Source organism: Solea senegalensis, linkage group LG3 (genome assembly GCF_019176455.1).
Source record: "Solea senegalensis isolate Sse05_10M linkage group LG3, IFAPA_SoseM_1, whole genome shotgun sequence".
Classification (NCBI taxonomy): Eukaryota; Metazoa; Chordata; class Actinopteri; order Pleuronectiformes; family Soleidae; genus Solea; species Solea senegalensis.
Genome location: NC_058023.1, coordinates 24,057,296 through 24,072,886, shown reverse-complemented (window position 1 = coordinate 24,072,886; position 15,591 = coordinate 24,057,296). Strand labels below are relative to the sequence as shown.

General features: G+C 39.4%; 2 protein-coding genes across 2 annotated transcripts; one reads left to right on the top strand and one right to left on the bottom strand.

Moving 5' to 3' along the window:
• Positions 1-230: 230 nt before the first annotated feature.
• LOC122766232 lies at positions 231-6,970 on the bottom strand. The gene is made up of 10 exons (XM_044020922.1): positions 6,831-6,970; positions 6,277-6,513; positions 5,234-5,454; positions 5,018-5,145; positions 4,545-4,683; positions 1,770-1,842; positions 1,409-1,654; positions 948-1,171; positions 726-853; positions 231-387 (listed from the first exon to the last, which is right to left on the bottom strand). Exons 1-10 carry the CDS (start codon positions 6,880-6,882, stop codon positions 231-233), a joined length of 1,605 nt encoding a protein of 534 aa, XP_043876857.1. The 5' UTR covers positions 6,883-6,970.
• A 4,640-nt stretch (positions 6,971-11,610) lies between these two features.
• On the top strand, positions 11,611-13,879 carry LOC122765805 (fish-egg lectin-like). The gene is made up of 5 exons (XM_044020237.1): positions 11,611-11,718; positions 11,838-12,074; positions 12,327-12,547; positions 12,655-12,776; positions 13,401-13,879. Exons 1-5 carry the CDS (start codon positions 11,664-11,666, stop codon positions 13,540-13,542), a joined length of 777 nt encoding a protein of 258 aa, XP_043876172.1. The 5' UTR covers positions 11,611-11,663; the 3' UTR covers positions 13,543-13,879.
• The last annotated feature ends 1,712 nt before the right edge of the window (positions 13,880-15,591 follow it).

The window sequence follows — 15,591 nt, the reverse complement described above, 5'->3', positions numbered from 1 at the left end:
CCTGATTTGAACATTCAGTTTCAGAAAAATGAAAATCATAGTGAACCCACAATTAAAGGTTTTAAACAAAGTTGTACTTCTTTTGTACATTTTGTTTGGAAAGATCAGAAAACTCAAAATGTTCAGAGAAGAAACAACACCAACAGACAGGAGAAAGTTCTACATGTGAGTGATTCTTGAGAATGAAGAGACTAGTCCAGTGTTAAGCTAGTGGTCCTGCTTCTTAGAGACTATTTTATCTCTTCTTCTTGAATGCACTGCAACAGCCAACCAGAGGTGGTCACGACCCAAAGATGGTTCAGGTCATAGGTCAAATGACTGATGGGCATGCACATTGGGATTTTTACCCATCCGCTGCCTTCTCTCAGTGAATCAGTGATGCCAAGTCTGTTGAGAGAGAAGTCAGATAAATGTAAGAAACAATCGTCTTAACAGTTGTGTTTCCATTCACAGAAGACCACAAGATTTCTCTTTGATTTTATTTCAGCTTTACTGTCTTTTCAGTAAAATAATGTTTGGATTGAGAATTTCTTTAAACAAAGTTCTGTGATCAGAGTCATGCTGAGGAACTTAGGAATTACACCACTGCAATTTCTTCAACATACAGACTATTTTGTGAACATTAAGTTGAAGTAATCTATATTAAACTAAGATGCAACACCCTTAAATACTGACAATTTCTTTTCAAATACCCAGCTAACACTTTAAAGGGACAACTGGCTTACCTTTGATACACCTTGCCATCTGAAGTCACTCCAAAAACCTCTCCATCAGTTGACACTTCAATCATTTGCATTGCTGGCCCATCCACAAGTGTCCAGCCTTCAGTTACACAGGTTGTTGAGTTGACTTTCTGTCATAACAAACATACATGTGTGTGTTTTAGTAATCTATGAGTGAATAGGATTTACCTTGGTAAAGATTTGACTGATGCTTTAATGCCCAACCTTTGCCACAAAGGTCCTGTTTTTTGTGTCGAGTCCCCAGCAGCCGTACATTTTCCCACAGCTAACATATACCAATGACTTTGTAAGTCCAGTCCAGGCAAGAGTGCCCTCTCCATAATAGCTACCAGCGTATTTGGCTGTCTGACAGTAGGTGTCATTGGTGGTGGGTGCTATTCCAACAACCTGACCATCACCTCCAGCATCCACCTGCTGCAAGGTTTGACCTGAAGACAAGCACAATACATAGGTGCAACTCATATAGTTATCAAGCCTTTCTTACTGTGCTCTTTGTGCACAGTATATGCTACAAACACTGTGAAACTGGTGGTCCCGGTTTTTTATTAACCAACAAAGACTACTGTTCTGGACTGGCCCTATAATATACACAATAAACAACCACATTCATTAATGATAACTCATAAACACAGCACTGCTAATGTGGAAATAAGAATAATATTTACCATTGACAACTTTCCAGTTTCCGCCTACAAGTTTGTACACCTTGTTGCTGCTGTCACATCCCCACGCTCCTGCAGGTCCCACACTGACATGCTTGAGCCTGGATAAGCCCAGACTGTACCAGTACCTTCCGCTTAGTTGATATGGCCGTCCATATTTTGTCGCTGCAACCACTTGTCCCATTCCAGCATCAATCTGTCTGATACTATACAGCCTTGGAGCCTCTTTGCATTCCCATGTTGCCCAAGCTGTAAAGAGAAAAAAGTGAAATGAAAAGGTACAGTATATTCTTTTAAGAATAAAATTCTCATCATAGACCTTCAACGATTCATTCTGGAATAAATGAATCTGAAAGAAACTTACAACACTCAACCGCAGAACACAACACCAGCAAAAGGCAACCTGCAATAGCTTTCATGTTGTCTCTGTATCTGTGCTATGTAGGTCTGTTGTCCTACATTCTTGGTTTTTGTGGCTTATATACCATAGATTGATGCTTAATTACATCCAAATCTGGTTCTGCAGGATGTCAGTATGTATATATTCTGGCTCAGATAATAACAGCTTTTGTGAAATGCATTATGGATTGTTTACTATGTTGAACTGACAGTTATGAACAATTTATTTCAGTCCTTCAAACTGGGTGTGTTGCTATAGGCAACCAGACTACACATCTGGTGGGAAAATTCAGGTATTTAGCAAGGGTAGATGAGGTTCTCATGAGGTTAGACAGATGAGGTTAGACAGGAATCTTCATGGACTATGATGTTTGCAGATGACAAAGTGATCTGTGGTGAGAGCAGAGACCAGGTGGAGGAAAAGCTTGAGAAGTGGAGATATGCTCTAGAAAGGAGAGGAAAGAAGGTTAGTTGCAGCAAGACAGAATATGTGTGTGTGAATGAGAGGAACCCGAGTGGAACCATGAGGCTACAGGGAGTGGAGATAAAGAAGGTGGAGGATTTTAAGTATTTAGGGTCAACAGTCCAGAGCAGTGGAGATTGTGGAAAAGAGTGTGTTCAAGCTGGTTGGAATGGGTGGAGAAAAGTCAGTCATCATCATCTACCGCTTTATCCTCCACCAGAGGGTTGCGGGGGGGTGCTGTGCCAATCTCAGCTACATCGGGCGATAGGCGGGGTACACCCTGGACAGTTCACCAGTCCATCGCAGGGCCACACACAGCTAGAGACAAACAACCATTTACTCTCACACTCACTCCTATGGTCAATTTAGAGTGTCTAATTTACCTAATCCCCACATTGCATGTTTTTGGACTGTGGGAGGAAGCTCGAACCCGGGTCTTCTCGCTGCAAGGCGAGAGTGCTAACCACTTTACCACCGTGTGTCCCGGGTGGAGAAAAGTGTCAGGGGTAATGTGTGATAAAAGAGTATCAGCCAGAATGAAAGGAAAGATATACAAGACAGTGGTGAGACCAGAGATTGTGTATGGCCTAGAGACAGTGGCACTGAGGAAAAGACAGGAAGCAGAGCTGGAGGTAGCAGAGATGAAGATGTTGAGGTTCTCTTTGGGAGTGACGAAGATGGATAGGATCAGGAGTCAATCAGAGGAACAGCACATGTTAGATGTTTTGGAGATAAGGTCAGAGAGGCCAGAATGAGATGGTTTGGTCATGTACAGAGGAGGGATAGTGAGTATATTGGTAGAAGAATGCTGGGGTTGGAACTGCCAGGCAGGAGGTCTAGAGGAAGACCAAAGAGAAGGTTTATGGATGTAGTGAAAGAGGACATGAAGTTAGTTGGTATGAGAGCGATGGATACAGAGAACAGGGTGAGATGGAGGAGGTTGATTCGTTGTGGCGACCCCTGAAGGGAGCAGCCGAAAGGAAAAGAAGAAGAAGAAGCAAGGGTAGGGTTCTGCAACCTGCAGCTCTTTTTGTAAGTGTTTTAATATTTAATCAACTAAAAAAATATGTGTCACATGCTATCTCTAAGTCAAATGCTATATTTAAAAACCTCCCGAAATTAAATAGACTTGTTTTTGAAATATGGAAACCCATTCCCAACACATTGAAGTCATGTGGACATAAAGAAGTACACATTTGGAGTCTTGTCCATCTTTGGATTCACATGTGCCAGCAGGTTTTCTCAAGCATGAGCTACATAAAATCCAAATTGTTTTTATTTATTTCAAAGTGGGTAACTTTTTATATTATTACATTCCAACAAATATATTTTGTTGCTCCAGATAATTATATTTGTGTGGGGAGGGGTCAAAATTGCTCTTCTGACACTAAAGGTTACAGCCCCCTCTGACACAGAGGGACATTCAATAAAAATGTTTCTGCTTATTGAATTTTCCTGATTTCCTGATTTGAACAGTGAGTTGTAGGACAATTAAAACATATTGAATCCAGAAAAATAAGTTTTAAACAAGTCTTATTTTATGCACAAACATAATAAATCAAACTGACGAATAAGAAGAAACTAATGATGAAAAATAAGCCATCTAGCCCACTGTGAACATCTGTTTATTTTTATCGATTTGCTTCATGTCATTTAAAGTCCTTGTAATGAGACACAAATTTGTTGCTAACCACTTTGCTAAATTTGAATGACTGAAAAAGTTGACACGTGTCAAAAAGATTCTGTAATATTCAGGAACATTCTCTGCTCTGAGATACTGGGGATGTGTACAACACTCATACTGATTAATATGCTTATGATTTTTAACTGCTGATCAGAGATGTGCATTGATGCATTATCGTTAATAAGTGAATCACAATATAATCTACAAATAACCCTTTTCCTGCAATTCCTATACAAGCAGTATATGAACATTCAGTTGTAGGAAATGTGTACAAAATATTGAAAGTGTCGATCAAAGTCAGACAGAAGCCAGATTAATTTGCTTCCATTATCATTTATTGAAGTAGAAGAAAGTACACCACAAGGAAGGAAGTTATGCATAATTGCCTGACATCATTTAGCACTGTTGTCCTCATTGCCTTTGAAGTGTGCACAACTGTTGACATTTTGGTAAAATGAGAAATGTTGTGCATTAGATCACAATATATTTGATTCCACGATAAGCGATAGAAGGTTATTGATTAGATAAAGCAGAACATTAAAAGAGAGATTGACTTTTGAAGGCATGGCAGCTTGGAGACACTGATGACTTTAGTGTGTGCACTGCAAAAGCCAACCAGAGGTGGTCACAACCCAAAGATGGTGCAGGTCGTAGGTCAAATGACTGATGGGCATGCACATTGGGATGGTTACCCAACGTTTGCCTGCTCTGTTTGACTTGGTGATGCCAGTTCTGTTAAGGGAGAAGTCAACGACATTAATAAACAAAAATATATTTTCAACAGCAGAAGCTGTGCACAAGATCTGTGAAGATTCGTTTTGATGTTGTTTGAGATTTTCTTTTGTCAAATTAGATTTGGATTCAGATTTTCTTTAAACTGTAACCAAAAACAGTGCTTCAGTTATTGCACCACTGTCATCGCATTAACATGCTGACTTGTGATTTCCAATTTCTGAACATTGAGTTGCAGTCACCTTAAGTTGAGATGCCTAAAGACCAACACGTGTTTTTTACTCAGTTGTTGTTGTTGTATGTTTTATAAACTCAAGAAAGACTTATGGCTTACCTTTGGTACACCTTGCCATTTGTTCCCACTCCAAAAACCTTTCCATCACCTGACACTTCAATCATTGTCATTTTTGGCCCTCGCACATTTGTCCAGCTTTCAATTGCACAAGTGCTGGGAACGATATTCTGTGGTGAGAAATAAACATAAATGTTGTTGTGACCTATGAGTATGATTTCTCTCATTAACATTTTGACTGATGTTTTAATGCCCAACCTTTGTCACAAAGATCTGGTTTAACGTGTTGACAGCCCAGCATCCATACTTCTTCCCACAGCTGATATATTTCACTTTCTTTGCAAGTGCAATCCAGGACACTGAGCCCTTGCCATAAAAGCTACAAGCCACATGGTCCTTCAGACAGCAGGAGTAATTGCTGGTGGCTACTCCAACAACCTGACCATCACCCCCAGCATCCACCTGATGCAAGGATTCACCTGAAGATAAGTGCAACACATAGATGTCTTTAGTTATCAAGCATTGTCAGTTGTGCTATGTGTGTGTGTGTGTGTGTGTGTGTACGTACAGTACATGTTACAAATACTGTGAATCTATTAGCCCAATTTTATTTTACTACAGGATTCTTGGTAATTGTTGATGGAAGTTTAAATAGGAGAGAACAACTAAATAAATCAACCCTTGTTAATAAAAAGTGTCTCTTTATCCCAGCTCATATTCAAATATAATTTGGGGAAGTAATTTTACTACCCTAAAGAAAATGTTGGTCTTGTTTTGGTGGCAACCCGGTCAGACTTCCATGTATTATCTGCTCCTTTATTTTTTAACAAAATGCAAATTCTCTGTAGGTCTGGCATCATATGTTTTTATTTAAAAGTAAAGGGATATGAGTAACTTTTAAACAAACTCACTGGTCCATTCCTATTCAACTTGTCAATCAACAGATTCTCATCTTCCTTAATATCTCACATGTAGAGAGAAATTCTCCTTAACATTCTGTTTTTTCTTTCATGTCATGTTAGCTCAACACTGTTCCTATATGAAGTGTTTCCCCCCCTTTTTTCTTGCTGTATAGGTTGGTTAGATTTTCTATTTAAGTGGGGGATTCAAATAAGTCCAATGTGCTTTCTGCCTCTCTCTGCACTGTACCCTTTTTTCTTTTTCTATCAAAGGCATTTTTGTGTATTTCATTTTGCAAAATAAATCAAACTATGAGTACTGTTCTGCACCAGCACTACAATAACACACCAGTAAACCAACCAAAATCAATGATGACCAGCTCATTTTTATAATATAGTTACCATTGATTTGTTTCCAGTTTCCGGCTACAAATTTGTACACCTTGTTGCTTCTGTCACATCCCCACGTTCCTGCAGGTCCCACAGTGACATGCGTGAGGCTGAATGTGCCCAGACTGTACCAGTACTTTCCACTTAGTTGATATGGCCGTCCGTGTCTTGTCGCTACAACCACTTGTCCCAATCCAGCATCAATCTGTTGGACCCCATACAGCCTTGGAGCCTCCTTGCACTTCCATGCTGTGAAGACACAAGACATTTCCATGCAGGATGAAACACAATAACCACATCTAAAATGACAAATTGGGGCAGCCCGTGGCAAAGTGGAAGGGAATTGAATTTGAAACTGGACAATTGCCACTTCAAATCCCAGGACAGTTCAAAGGGCTGATTACCCTGAACTAGGTACCCAATCCCCACTGCTCCTGTGCCCAGTGTGCGCATTCACTGCTGGTATAATGAGGGGTAAATGCAGAAGGAAATGTGATTCTAATGCTGGAGAAACTAATTCTAACTATTTTTGAACAATTAAAAAAGTCAATCTGACAGAGACTTACCGTGACTTACAGCCAGGTACAGGACCAGCAGAAAGGCTGCAACAGCTTTCATGTTGTCTCTGTGAGTTTAGTCGCGCAGCTCTGGATGAGCTTGTCTCTATTCTCTCTGTGGAGTGACTGCCCTGCATCCCATCTGATTTGAGTGGTTTATAAACTATAAACTCTTAATTTGAGTTAAAGCGGTTATGTGGATTATATGGGTGTTTCAAAGTAAAAGGAAGTAGTTTTATTGTAAATTGCATGATAATTAGAACATTACGTGCCAGTCAATCTGTGGTTTAATTATATGGTGTTTGTGTCGCGTTTCCAGGTGGACATTGTGAGAGATTAATGTAATGAAATGAACGCAAATATTTATGTGGAAGATGTTATAATCTATTGTGTGTTGTACTAAATAAAGTAGCGAGTATAATTTTGTTTTGTAGTCTTGTAGTTGTGTTGCACTTTTCCTCTGCATTTTGTTTGGCGGGACCGGAAACATGTTTGTTGATCGTTTAATTCATTAAGTTATCCATTTATCTAAAATCAGATGTTCTAATTTGCTACTCAAATTAGAACATCCCAGCCTAAGTGGATACACCTGTCATTAATGGCAATTAGAAAACAATGTTTCTTGTCAGGTTTGACTACGCCTAGAAATGAGATTTCTTCTATATGCAAATCTGGCACAAGGGCATAAATCCTTCTCTTAAGACAGCCGACATACTGACATCTTTATTCTTTATAAACGTCCCTCTGATTAATGTCAGAGATTTTCGGGTTATTTTTCTGACATTTTAGATTTTTCTTGTGAGATCTTGTGAGACTATCTAGATGTATAAATATACGTATTTGTTATGTTACAGCTTTTCAACAGTTATCCAATGAAGCCAAATATTCTTAAGTTTCAACTCGTGTTTGTCCTCCAATTAAAATCATCACATCTACCAACTCTTGGTGCTGCTGTTTGAACATACAAAAACTGTACACAGGCAGGATATGGATTATGTGCTCATGTACTCCTGCATTTAGCGTCAGATCGTATGCCTACAACAGTGGCATGCCGACCAGAGCATTTTGTTCTTTAGTTTTCTTCCTAGTGCTTAGTCTGAGTATTCTTACCTTGATTTTTCCTGCAGCTATTTTTCCTCCCTGTCTGCTTGCCAGCCATACCAGTGCCATCCTGCCCCGCCTCTGCCTTTGCACTCATCACCACTCAGTCATTAACCTTTTTGCAATACACACCTTTAAACATTTTAATTTATCTGTTGCAGCATGTGGGTCAAATTCTGTGCAGTTACAACATACTTTAAAAAGTAGACATTTAAAAAAAACAAAAAAAAAACGTCATAGTTTATAGCTCTGGCTCAAGACCAATGGCTCCCAAATAGTGTGTCATGACGTAAATACAGGTGTGATATGGGATTTGTGACAATTGTGACTTTAAGTCAGAAACCATCAGGAAACTCATGCTGCAAAGAAAAAACAAATATGTATTATAATCAAATGAGGAATTTTAATGGCACAGGTATACCTGAGTCAGCTGCAGACAAAACGCTTATCCATTATTATTATTTCATCCACCACTTAAGTATTTTTAGGAGCTGTTCTGTTTTTATTAACAAAATAAGGTCAGGGAGTGCTTTTTGGCATTTTAATACAGCACTTTTATCTGACAAATGTTTTAAAACCTCTTCTACCATTTTCTGGAACGGTTAAAAAAAGTTTTAGTTCTTTGAGGCAATGGTGGGATGTTGAAAAAAGCCAGATCAAAAATCTGTGCCTATATTACTGTACACTCGCAACGTCTCTGGTGACTTGGTTAGATCTATCAGAGATCTAGAGAGAGACAGAACTGCAAACTTGAGCTGAGTCCACAGGAGAAAGGGAACACGTTGAAGTCATCAAGAACATAAAAACATGTTTTAGCTGTGTTGCTGGGCTTGCCCGCTAGGGGGTGCTGTTGTACGCAGTAACTTTAATAATAAACCATTGTAAATGGTCAGCAAAATAAAATGAGGATGATGATAATAATAATAATAATAATGCATTGAATTAGAATAGCGCCGCATCTAATGACTGTTACAACATTCTTCACAATAGAAAATAACTTATCACGTGGGAACTCCAAAACATAACTACAGAAAAATCACTCTCTCTTCTCAGTTGAAGGACAGGAACCTATGAAATGATCCATGAAAACATATTCTGTCCTCCTGTTTACCTTATTATCCAAGAGAATGTGTCTCATACCACAAAGTCTTTAATAATCACAGCATTTATTTGAAAATGTATTTTGCGATACCGGTTATCTTGTATTCAGTTGTCTATTTGTGTGTGTGTGTGTGTTTGCACCATGTGCCAAGGTTTTTGAAAATATGTTTAATGGGGTAAAAAGGTGACAAGTTTATTGTTTATCTAAAATGGAATGGAACAGGAACTAATGGTATACGTAGTAGCTAAGTACTTCACACCCGTGCACCTGTCACAATTAAGGCAATATCCCTCCTCTACAGTATCTCCACTGTTGATAGGATATTTTTAGACCAGGAAAACACACTCTTTCACTACAAAACTATCACCTCTTTTATACATTTGGGAAAAACGAAAGCCACGTTTACTTAACAGACACATTTTCATCACCTTCATCCATAACTTACCGGTATTTCAGTTTGGCCCAACACTGCGAGTCAACAGGTTGGTCGTAGACCTGCACGACAGCGCCCCCACAGGGGGCCTTTTGTTACCTGCTAGCGTTTTGTTACTTGCTGGCGTTTTGTTACTTGCTGGCGTTTTGTTACTTGCTGGGGTTTTGTTACTTGGCGTTTTGTTACTTGCTGGTGTTTTCTTATTTGCTGGCGTTTTGTTACTTGCCGGTGTTTTCTTATTTGCTGGTGTTTTCTTATTTGCGGTGTTTTCTTTTGGTGTTTTCTTATTTGCTGGTGTTTTCTTATTTGCGTGTTTTCTTATTTGTGTTTTCTTATTTTCTGGTGTTTTCTTATTTGCTGGTGTTTTCTTATTTGCCGGTGTTTTCTTATTTTCTGGTGTTTTCTTATTTGCCGGCGTTTCTTATTTGCTGGTGTTTACTTATTTTCTGGCATTTTGTTACTTGCCGGTGTATTCTTATTTGCTGGCATTTTCTTATTTGCTGGTGTTGTCTTATTTTCTGGTGTTTTCTTATTTGCTGGTGTTTTCTTATTTGCCGGTGTTTTCTTATTTTCTGGTGTTTTCTTATTTGCTTTCTTATTTGCTGGTGTTTACTTATTTTCTGGCATTTTGTTACTTGCCGGTGTATTCTTATTTGCTGGCATTTTCTTATTTGCTGGTGTTGTCTTATTTGCGGTGTTTTCTTATTTGCGGTGTTTCTTATTTGCTGGCGTTTTGTTACTTGCGGTGTTTTCTTATTTACTGGCGTTTTCTTATTTGCTGGTGTTTTCTTATTTGCTGGCGTTTTGTTACTTGCGGTGTTTTCTTATTTACTGGCTTTTCTTATTTGCTGGTGTTTTCTTATTTGCGGTGTTTTCTTTCTGTTTTCTTATTTTCTGGTGTTTTGTTACTTGCTGGCATTTTGTTACTTGCTGGCCTTATGTTACTTGCTGGTGTTTTCTCATTTGCCGGTGTTTTCTTATTTGCCGGTGTTTTCTTATTTGCCGGTGTTTTCTTATTTGCTGGCGTGTGCCCAGTGTTGCAGCCTTTTTTCTTCTTGGGTTCTTTTGTGTTAGTGACACACATTGCTGCATTGGATGATGCCTACTGCCTTTGACCTTTTGGATACCTTTGCTGACCTGTTTTTGACCTCCTTGTACTGGCTTCGTACTGATCCCAGGACATTAGCTGAAGGTCTGGATCCCCTAAAGTGTGGATTTGTCGTCCGGATGTTGTCAAAATGTGTCACAGCACTGCACTGTGCGCTGTCCCAATTGCCACACAAATCGACGACTCCTTCTCATGGGGCCGACGTTGTCCTGTTTCTCAAGGATACACTTGCATATCCTTCACAGTGGAGGATATCCCAGAAGTCCTTGTGCTCCAGCAGCAGGAGCCATCGAGGGGGCAATAATGAACACTTGCCAACAGCTATAAAAACCCAAAGAAGCAGAGTAAGTAGAAGACGCAACTGCGGCATCATCATCATCATCTTCATGGCAAAGGTTGGCTGGAGTTTGGCTGACACCTGTGTTTGTCCTACTCGAATGTCTTTGTGTTTTCGTTGCTGTGTTTTCAGCTAATGTCGTGTTTTCCTATTTGTGGTGGTGATTTGCACTTCAAGGCCACTGCAGCACAGCCCTCTACACACGTGCACGCAAGCACATGCTCATAAATGCTTAAGTGGACTGTTTAGATTTACTATTCTGCAGAGACACTGACAAACAGTGATGTTTTGCCTTCTGTGCTCCCCAATAAAGGAGGTGTGTGTGTCTGGCTCCTCAAACGGACACACTGCCACTTGTTAGAGCAGAGAATGCTTTAAGATTTCTAGCAACACATTTTCCTGTGGGGTGATAAAGTCAGAGGAGCTGTTTTCTTATAGTTTTACATGCACTTTGATTCTTCCAAGTTATTTTCTTTAATGGGTTAGTTTGATATGTTTTTATCTTCAACCAGCTTAACCAGATCTGTGTTTGATCTGTAATCTGTGTTTGTTTTGACTGCTGGTCAGAGTCACCAAAGAAATATGGGCTCAAGTTTCATAAAAAGAAAGTAAAACAAAATATTTCCTCCTTCCTCGAAAAGCCTGCAGAACCAGTTAAATGAGCATTGACCAAACATATATAAGCCACAACTCAACTTCACAAAAGAGACATCTTCATCCCGAGGTGCCAAACTCATCAAAGACTCACACACAGAGACAACATGAAAGTTGCTGCAGCCTTTATCGTGGTGCTGTGTTGCCTGGCTGCAAGTCACGGTACATGACATTTCATGTCTATCATTTTCATTGATTATATAATTAAAACTGGAGGGATTTAAGATTTGGATTTCATTCTCAAGATGGATATAATGTCACCTAAATAATTGTTTTCACAGCATTGACATGCAAGGAGGGTCCCAGGTTTTATAGTCCCGAACAGATGGATGCTGGACTGGGACACGTCGTCGGAGTAGACCGGTACAAGAGGCCGTATTTTCTAAGTGGATTGAGCTTCTACAGTCTGGGCTCAGCCAGCCTCAAGCATGTCACCACGGGACCTTCTGGAACATGGGGATGTGACAGCTACAACAAGGTGTACAAATTCGTAGCTGGAAACTGGAAAGTAGCCTCTGGTAACTATTGTTATTATTATTATTATTATTATTATTATTATTATTATTATTATTATTATCATTGTTGTTATTATTGTTGTTGTTGTTGTTATTAGTGTTATGTCCACAAGTATCAATGAGCGTATCCTCTAATAAATAAATAATAAAAGAACATAGTCCAAGAGATTCACAAGTGTTATATGTTCTGTAAACAGAGTGCACAAGTGCTTGCTGATCAAATGACCTGTACATTTGTATTGAACTTGTGTTTAGGTTACACCTTGCAGCAGGTGGATGCGGGAGGTCCTGGTCAGGTTGTTGGAATACAATCCAGCAGCAATCGAACCCAATGTCTGTCAGAAGCTCGTGCTTTGGCTTTTTATGGAACTGGTTCCCTGACATGGTCATACCTGAGTAATGTGTTAATGTACGTCAGTTGCGGCCCAGAGACATGCTGGGGAGTCACTAATGACTACAAAGTCTATGTCGCAAAGGTTGGACACTTTCAATTCTTTCATATCAAAGATGTCATGATGTCAGTCACATTAACTCGTAGATCATGAAAATACTTACATGTATGTGTGCATGCTTCTTTTTGTAGATTCGTGACAACTGTGGAAGAGCAACTGGCTGGCAATATGTGTCAAGAGGAATGAAAATGATTGACGTTGGAACTGATGGATCTGTTTATGCATTGTCTACATCTGGCTTGGTGTACCAGAGGTAAGCCAGTCATCCTTTCATTCTCTTATTTACAGCTAAATATGAATTTGTACTGTGGCTGCCACATTGTAGTATTTATCATACATTTTTAAGAAATCCCAAGTGTTTTTTCTGACCTAATTTTACTTTAAAAGCGACATAGACTGGAAGTTCCAATTAACGCTGCGTTTGTGTGTGTGTATCTGCGTCATTACCTCGTTTATGAAACCCTAAAGTTTCAGAACAAACAGTTCAGCCACTGCTGAGAAAATACTGTTGTATTGTTTTCCTGGGCTCTGTGAAGCGGATCCGCACTTCCTTAATTTGATGTCGTCATCAGAAATCCACACCACTCCTCTCACCACTGTAGCGCCTCCTGGTGCGGGCACTAGTCCGGGCACATCCGGTTGCATACATTCAATCCTCAGTGAGGAGATATTTTGATCGGCTCATTTGCAGCAATTAGGAGGTTTTTAATCATGAAAACAAGTTAATATATGTAAGTAGACCTCCATAACTAACATATATGTGTGATACAAGCATTCTATGTCGCTTTTAAAGGAAAGAAAAAGCTAAACCTTCAAAGGTCTTGTGCACAGCCTCTGTTGATGATTTCATAAATTTTTCTGACTTCTTTATCAACAGAACTGCTTTCAGCAGCAGATCGTATTATGGTACTAGGTGGACGAACATCCCGATGTGCATGCCTATCAAACACCTGACCTACGACCTGAAAAACCTTTGGGTTGTGACTGAGTCTCGTTTGCTTTTGGTTTGCACACCCTAAAGTCATCATAGTGGCATCTGCTTATGTGCATCCATCTCTCTACGTCTCTGCCATCATGCCTTTAAAGTTTCATCCTTTGGATTATTTAGTGCACACATTTAATAACTAATTTACATTTGATTTATTTCCTCAACATAAAGGCTCTGGTGTTATCGGGTATAATAAGTGATTAGCATTTACGCTGCAAGAACTGATTATGGATAGATCTCTTCTGTATCTACAAACAATGTCAGATGAAGTGCAACTTTGTTGAAAACCCTTGATTTTGTTTTCTGTATGTAATTTTCATACAACTTAATGTTCAAATCAGGAAATAAAATACATTTTCAAAGCAGAAGTATTGGAATTGAATGTTTCCTTGCTGTTTTCCTTTCTCTAATAATAATGATAATAAAATGCTTGACGTTACTACCAATTTATGCCAGATATTTTTTCACATTTCACACTATAACACTTAACACAAGGAAATAAATAAATGAATACATTTCAAGAATAAAATAAATAACTCTTGAACATGCCACTTGAAAATCACACAATGTTTGTTGCACTGCTAAGACTGCAACAGCGTGGTTTGAAATTCACCTACTTTGGATACAGGACTCAAAAAAAACATTTCACTTAGGGCAAAATTGGGGCCCTAGGTAAAATGTAGTTTCGAGTGCTGTATCCAACTGTACCAACTGGAGACCAGGTACATTTTTTTACGATGTAAAAAAGTTAGCATTGTCTGTTTGGGGAGCGTACAGGGTATGCTCGTCCTGCTGCAAATCCACACCCAGTTTTACCATTTATCACATCAAAACTGCAACAATCATAAAACATGTATGGGTCTGCTTTCAAAATGAACAAGAATCACACAGTAGCTCTGTAGTGGTCTGAGTATGACAACTGCACGATGAACAGAAAGAACTGTTCAAATCATATCGTCAGTGTGTTTTTAAGTTGTCAAACTGGGCGAATATTTTCAATTCCTCCCTCGTTTCCCGAACCAGCCCACAGAAGCAGTTTTTTGTTGCAACTGAGCAAAGACAGATCAACTGCTTTACATACAGAGAAGAGTCAAGTACTTCCAGAGATACACAATAGAGCCTGTAGGGCTGTCAATATAATGACTAAAACTATTTAAAACAATTGAAATCAGTGTCTTACAAGGGATATAATGCTATTATAATCATCCATCCATCACTTGTATACCAGTCGTGAATTGACCCGTACCATTGATCTCTATGTGCCGTCGTCAGTGAGACTGTAGCGTAGGGACCGTGTATTATCATGTACAGTACCACTGTGACATTTACAGAACAGACGAAAAGGAGGTTGTAGCTCGTTGTCTACATCACCATGATTCAAAATATGTCTCACATGTGTTTCAACAATGTCTAGTTAAATGTTTGAAGAATTTGAATCTGTGAACATCTTTCTTTCTTTCTTTTTCTCTTTTCACAACTATATTTTTCAGTTTTTCAAAAGTCTGTACACAACACAAATGTATTAACGAACATGGAGCACATCTAAACAAGTGGCTGAACTGATTGTTTATGGACTTTCAGGGCTTCATAGACGAGGTAATGACACAGATGCACACCCAAATGCAGCGTTAATTGGCACTTCCGGGTGGGAGAAGGGCTGGAGGAGATCTGATTTCCTGGTGAACTTACTTGGAGGAAAAATTGTTTTAAGTACCTTCGGGTGTATCTGGGAGACCAGAGCACAGTTGACAAAAACTAGAAAAAGTGGAAGGAAGACTGAAAAATTGGAAATGGATTTTTGTCACAGCTGTCTTTAAAGGTCGGGTTTTAATTATTGATAATTTGATTGCCTCAATGTTGTGGCCCCGCTTGTCTTGTGCGGACCCCCTTCAACATTGCTGTCCAAAATACAGGCAATAATGGTGGATTTCTTTTGGGACTGTCACCACTGTGTTCCTCAGAGCGTTCTCTTTTTGCCCAAAGACGAACAAGGACAGGCCCTCATACATCTGGCCAGGAGACGAGCTGCATTCAGGCTGCAGTTCATTCAGAGGTTCCTGACTGGCCCTGCAGACTTGGT

Excerpts from the sequence above, each read along its gene's own strand:
- LOC122765805 (XM_044020237.1), top strand. The coding sequence starts at position 11,664 with ATGAAAGTTGCTGCAGCCTTTATCGTGGTGCTGTGTTGCCTGGCTGCA. Across the intron at positions 11,719-11,837 it reads TTGCCTGGCTGCAAGTCACG|CATTGACATGCAAGGAGGGT; the intron begins GTACATGACATT and ends TTGTTTTCACAG. Across the intron at positions 12,548-12,654 it reads ACAAAGTCTATGTCGCAAAG|ATTCGTGACAACTGTGGAAG; the intron begins GTTGGACACTTT and ends TTCTTTTTGTAG.
- LOC122766232 (XM_044020922.1), bottom strand. The coding sequence starts at position 6,882 with ATGAAAGCTGTTGCAGCCTTTCTGCTGGTCCTGTACCTGGCTGTAAGT. Across the intron at positions 6,514-6,830 it reads GTACCTGGCTGTAAGTCACG|CATGGAAGTGCAAGGAGGCT; the intron begins GTAAGTCTCTGT and ends GTGTCTTCACAG. Across the intron at positions 854-947 it reads ACAGGACCTTTGTGGCAAAG|AAAGTCAACTCAACAACCTG; the intron begins GTTGGGCATTAA and ends TTGTTATGACAG.